Source organism: Aplysia californica, unplaced genomic scaffold (genome assembly GCF_000002075.1).
Source record: "Aplysia californica isolate F4 #8 unplaced genomic scaffold, AplCal3.0 scaffold00061, whole genome shotgun sequence".
In the NCBI taxonomy this organism is placed as follows: domain Eukaryota; kingdom Metazoa; phylum Mollusca; class Gastropoda; order Aplysiida; family Aplysiidae; genus Aplysia; species Aplysia californica.
The window spans coordinates 1,528,445-1,534,466 of NW_004797331.1; the positions used below are offsets into that span (position 1 = coordinate 1,528,445).

Sequence of the window (6,022 nt, forward strand, 5' to 3'; positions counted from 1 at the left end):
TTTACCTTTTTAACATTTGTGCTTGTTCTCAAGATAGAACTCATTATTCTTTCTTGGGCTGCTCATAGAAGCGAATGATTGATGGGTGCTCTGGTGTGGTTTTGCCTGTTCTTTTCAGTAGTGCTTTTTTTTTACAATCTGTTCCTGGAGGAATGCATATGTTCTTGTGCGAATGTCTTACACTGCTAATTAGTTACTCTCATGTCTGGTAGAAAGTACCATATTTCAGCCATATGTTTGAGACAGGATGAACAGTTCTCGACTTGCCCTGATAAGGAAGGTGGGTGGTTTGCAGATGCTCTGATGTGGTTTGCTCCCTCTTTCCTTTCGAACATCTGTCTTCCCTGTCTAGACTTGCCAACCTGTAAGCAATTGCGTATTCTAGTACACAAAACTGTCAGCAATACGCAGATAGGTGTCAAAACGACTAAGTACGCATTTTTGATGTTCCGGTTAGCATGATCGCCATTGCTTGAAACGAGCTATTGAGCCCTACTCTGATCGTAAAACTTGTCCCAGGTCTCTACCTCTCCTTGTGGAAGGCGTGGAATTTGTCAGTGTTGCCCAAGTCCGAATAATTCGAGTACTCATTATGAGTTGAGAATATGCGAGCAATTGCTGATAGCTCTTGTTTTTCTCCATCAAGTATCGGAATTGGAAATTAATTAGCATTTGATGTAGGAAATTTTGTTTGCGTTCGGGCCTTCGTTTTTTTTGGGGGTGGGGGGGGTTACTGCTGAAATCCCAGTGAGTTTTGGTTTCTCGGTCTTGGAATGTCAATAGAGCTGTAAACCATGTCGCAAGATAAACATTTTATTTTCAAACTAAAACAAAACATGATTACCAAGCCTGAAAAATAAGCAAAGGGAATTTGTGGGGTTGGCAAGTCTGCCTATCTCTCTTCCTTTTTTGTGTTTGTTACTCTCTTGTAACACCTCTGATCTTTCGCACTTATAGGTCCTTATTATGTTGCAAGTGTCATACAAATCTTACTAAATCAAGTGATAAGTAGGGTTCATGCTGTGGTACAACATAGCTGTAACTTGTGTTTATCCTCGATAAGGCGAAGTTGTCTTGGGATTGTGGGTGGTTGGCGGGTTCTTCGGTGTGGTTTGCTCCTTTCCTATCAAATATCCATTGTCCCAATTGCTCTTCCTTTTTAGTGTTTGTTACCTGTATATGACCTTATTGTGTTGCAAGTGCCTTAAAACTCTTTCTTTCTTGTCAGTCCAGGAGGGTCTTTTGCCATTCTTTTGTTTGGTCCAATTTGTATCTGACAGGAGACAGTGTAAGCTTGTGTCTGTTATTTTCAGTCTTTTCCCCATAAGTTGTAGTGCTCTGACGTTTCGAAAGCTTTATCATTTTTGTGAAGAACGCCTTTCATTAAAGAAAAAAAAATGTGGTTGATTTGTATGTTTGCCGGCTTGCCTGTCTCCAGCACTGTATGAGTTTTGTGTGAGGGCATGCTTGTACTTATTCTGAAGAGAATGATCAGTGTTCTGGTCTTTTTTAAAAAAAAACATTTTTTCATGTTTTTCGTCTTTGTTGTCCTTTCCTGTTTTCTTGGCCCTCCCAATGACCTTTCTGTGCTGATTATTCAAGTTTACTTTAGATTAAAAACTACAGTCCAAGTTGAATCTAAGTGATGTTAATATTACAATGTCATGACTTGTTTGGAAGCTTGGGTCTAGCGTTACCGTATGTCTCAGGATGTGTTTTCAGCATGGGGCAATGAACCTTGTCGCTTCTATTTCTCCTGTAGTGGTTGGAAGGTGCTACTCCTGCTGCGATTTCCTTTCTTTTCTTCTCTGTCGTTTCCGTCAGTCTATCTTGCTTTGTCCTTGCACTTAACTCTTTCACTACTGCGAGCTGGACTGCAAGCAGTGTTTCACGACTCGCCACTTCCTACTTCAAAACCAGTCCTACTTTTGTAATGATGAAAACTGGGATCTCAGGCTGAAGAATGATAATTTTTAGTAACATGTTGAGGTAGTTCATTATTTCCCCTTTATTTTTCATATATGATACATTTGCCTATTATTGAAATTGAACTCAAAATCTTTAATTTGTCTGAAAGTAGGCAGAATCAGAAAGTAGGTCACAGATAGGGCCCGGTCCAGGTGAGGAAAACCCCCTGGTAGTGAAAGAGTTAATGGCTGTCTTTGTGTCTATGTGCTTCTCCTTGTACTCAAACAAAACTCTCTCTCTCCCCCTCTCTGCTGCTCAGGGCTAACATGGACAAAGTACGCGCAGTCAAGTGCAAAGCTGAAGATGCTGTTTGCTGTGAGGTGAACACACAGGCAAACCCCGCCCACTTACACACACTCAACTCATACACATTGTATACCGTGGTTTCAGTGTAGCTATTCCAGTTGTTTGAATGCAGCTGTGAACTGTGAACGGCATTGTTTCTGTAATGAAACAGCTCTTTTGGCTGGTGGACTTTTCTATGTTTTTGCTCTCCAATTTTGGTCTCATCTGAAATACCAGATTCAGATGTTTGGACTGAAGTTTCACTCAAAGATATGGGGTCAAGAAAGTGTCTTGCTCATAAAATCAAAATAAAATGTACGGAGATATAGAAATATGGGTACTGCAGTGCCTTTATTCTTTAATTTCAATCAGTAGATTTTTTTTTTCTTTACAGACAAAAATACTGTCACCTGTGCTAACTATTTCCTGTTGAAATTTTATTTTTCATAGGCACACTTTTCTTCCTCGCGGCTTCTTTCCTTTCGGTGTTGGAACGGTTTAGGTTTTCACTCAACTGATTTTTTTAAAAAAGGACGGGTAGGAGAGTGAGACATTACTACTTTCAAGATGTTAAAAAAAATTTTCTCCTGTGCTGCTGTGGGCGGGCTCCCCATCCCCATCCACACCCACCCAGGATAGATATTTTTTAAGAGATGAATGCCTCATGCCCGTTCCATCTCTGATATCTTCTCTGAACAGTTTCCTACCTCCTGTTCTCTAGTTTTGTCAGTGATGGTTGGTCTGACCATGTAGCTTCTTTGTAAAATGTCGCCTCGATGTGGTGTATGCATGACTTCTGAGTATGGATTGCTTCTTGTTAAATTTTTGTTGTGTTTTTTGCATGTTTTTGATGCCTTATGTTTTTATTTTTCCAAGATGTTGTGTTAGATTAATAAGCAGCTTTTTTTCTGTTGTGTTTCTTCATGGGCCTTTTTTTAAACATTACTTAATTTTGATTTTGGACCCACCCCCACCCCGTTGTTTCTCAGCTACCAGGGTACTGATATCATCTAATCAGTTTTTCTCTCGCTTTTTTTCTTTCTCTATTTTTGAGTTTCTTTCATAATTTTTCTTTTCTTTTTAATTTCAAGACTGCAATGTTTGGGTATCATTACCGAGCAGATTTTCTGTAGAGTAAATTATGTATGCCCGTTTTTTTAGTACATTGTATTCTTTTTCTGTGTGTATACAGCCGAATGGCCCTAACCACTCTTGTCTATGACAATCACTCATGTACAAAAGTCCAATTTCGTGGGTGGTTGGCGGGTGCTCTGGTGTGGTTTGCTTCTTCTTTCCTATCAAACATCTATCGTCCTTATCTCCCCTTCATCTTTTTTATGTTTGTTACTCTCTTGTAACACCTCTAATCTTCTGGCGCTCATATGACCTTATGCAGTGCCGTAAAACCCTCTACTAAAACTAACTAAAAAGTCCAATTACCCCTCCCCCATTTTTTCTATATTATGACACAGTCTAAAATGTCCATTTGTCTCGGACAACACTTACTCATCTTTAATAGGTGGTCATCTTGGACAATTTCAACTGTATTACTATTTCCTGTGGATTACTGTTCTGAAATTTTTAACAGCATGGTTTTTTTTTTGTGTGTGTGTTGTTGTTTTTTTTTCCTATTCTTTGTGATTTTTTTCATCAGTTTTTTTCGTGGGCAGTGTAATTATTGATTTTTTTACCCTGCGTCACTGTGTTCGTTACTGTTTATCTACTAATGCATTTTCTGCTTGATGTTTAGTTCACTAGCTGACAGCGGTTCTATTTGTCAAGGCCTTCTCTATAGGGTGCAGTGTATTGCCTTATTTGTAATCGGCAGCTTATCTTTATTTGTCATCTTTATTGACTTGTCGTCAGATTTTCTTTGTTGGTGTCAGTTGTGTGGCTGTAGTTAATGCTGATTTGTAATGATGTCTGTTTTGTCTACCTGCTGATTTGCTTTCTTTTCCTGAGGATATTGTATACACATTGTTCGTGAGCAGTTCTTGTTTGATTTTAAAATTCATTTACCTTGATGATTTATCCCACGGATTTCCCCCTAAACTTTTTTTCTCTTGCTTTTGGTGTTCTCTGTTAGTGTACGTGTAACTTTGACCAGTGTATAATCGTCTTTATCTTGCAACCATTGGATGACTGACCTTTGCATGAGATCTTTTATGGAATGTTTTCTTGTTAGTGATGACTTTCCTCCTTAATGTTTTTTTCTTTTGTCTACAGATCCATGATGTATGGCGGGGAATTGAAATTCGAGAGGCGAACAACGTCAGCTCAGATAGAAGGGGGAGTCCACGGCCTTCACTCGTAAGTAGTAGCGTTTGTGTCGGTGTGCTTGCTATGGTGTTGTTATGTCTGTTGTCTCTTGTCATTGCTCCTCTGTGGCACTGAATTATAGGATATAATGTTGAACACTTACACACTCTATAGGATAGACAGACCACCTTAGGTAACTAAAGATAGATTGAATATCTGAAATAGACTAAAGGGTGGATTTATTAATAACTCTTTGAATGGTTTCGAAACACCTGATGTGTATCTTATTTAAATTTAGGTTAAGACTTTGAACTTAAGAAAAGTGTAACATTTCTAATGCTTATATATAGATTGTGGGTGGTTGGCGGGTGCTCTGGTGTGGTTTGCTTCTTCTTCATATAAAAAATCTCTCCTCCTTTTTTGTGTATGTTACTCTCTTGTAACACCTCTATTCTTGGCACTTATATGACCTTATTGTGTTGCAAGTGCGGTAAAACATGTACTAAAACTAAATTATATAGATTATGCACTTGTTATGTATGTGTGGTGCCTCCACATACTTGGAGGAATAACTAAATACAAATGATGGAAAGACCTGAGATAAACACCAAGTGTGGTAGAACTTCTGGCATAGATTTTGGGATAAATGCTTGTTGAGATCAGCTGATAAACCAAAATGTTAGTTGAATTTTCCTATAGATATAATATCAGTTGAAAGATTAATAGAGTACTCACTCAGGCTTTACAATAGGTAGAAGTAGTAGGACACCTTCCCCTCTTCCAGATACGACCACAGGATAACTTTATGACTACCCACTGTCTTTTTTCCCCGCTTTACAGGTATGAGAAACGCCTCTACTAAACAACAAGAGTGGAGACTTCTTACAGGTCATATGGCACCACTCTACACAGCTAAAATGCCACATTGCACCCAAGGCCAGGGTCGTCTGTTGGCGTCAACTTTCAATGTCCAGATGAGGATTAAAATTCGTTTATCTTCTTCTTATGGCCGTCTCACACAATGCAATGGCAAGCCCTTCTTCTCCACTGCCAGACCTGGGATGGTTTCTTGCTCAATTCTTCCAGCCTTGGCTTGTCTCCTCAAGTGTTCCAGCATTGACTCATCTCCTTTTCTGTTTCACTCGTCTGTCCCCATCTTTGTCACTGTGCCGGTTTATCTGAATGGTGGGGTTTTCCCCCTCAGCTCCTTGGAGAATTTTGGGAAGGCCTTTTAGATGTAAACTGGAGCTGTGTTCAGCTGCCAGGGCTTGTCGTGCCCTGAGAAATAAATGTTAGCAGTTTGATGACCTAGTAAGGCCACAGGTGTTTTTTTTTTTTTTTACATTCTTGATCATTTTTTAATTCTAATGTCAGTTTGTGTATCGGGTATTCTTTGTTTTTTTGTTTAAAACAGGAATTGTAAGTTCTGTTTCCAGTCCTGCCCTTTTGCTGCTGCCTCCTTCAACTGTTTATACTGTCTCTTAGTCTTTGTCCTTGTTTTTTTTTTTTG

The 6,022-nt window shown here is 39.1% G+C and overlaps 1 protein-coding gene across 3 annotated transcripts in view; it reads left to right on the forward strand.

The window, feature by feature from the left end:
• LOC101845675 (inosine-5'-monophosphate dehydrogenase 1b) overlaps nucleotides 1-6,016 on the forward strand; it is a 56,974-nt gene extending 50,958 nt beyond the window's left edge. For 2 of the 3 annotated variants that reach the window (XM_035968464.1, XM_013079724.2), the window contains exons 15-17: nucleotides 2,228-2,288; nucleotides 4,480-4,563; nucleotides 5,353-6,016. In XM_035968464.1, coding sequence (XP_035824357.1) covers nucleotides 2,228-2,288; nucleotides 4,480-4,563; nucleotides 5,353-5,358 — 151 coding nt within the window. In that variant the 3' untranslated portion in view covers nucleotides 5,359-6,016. The remainder of the gene's footprint in view (nucleotides 1-2,227; nucleotides 2,289-4,479; nucleotides 4,564-5,352) is intronic. The other variant, XM_005093290.3, reaches the window with a different exon arrangement.
• Nucleotides 6,017-6,022: the final 6 nt, after the last annotated feature.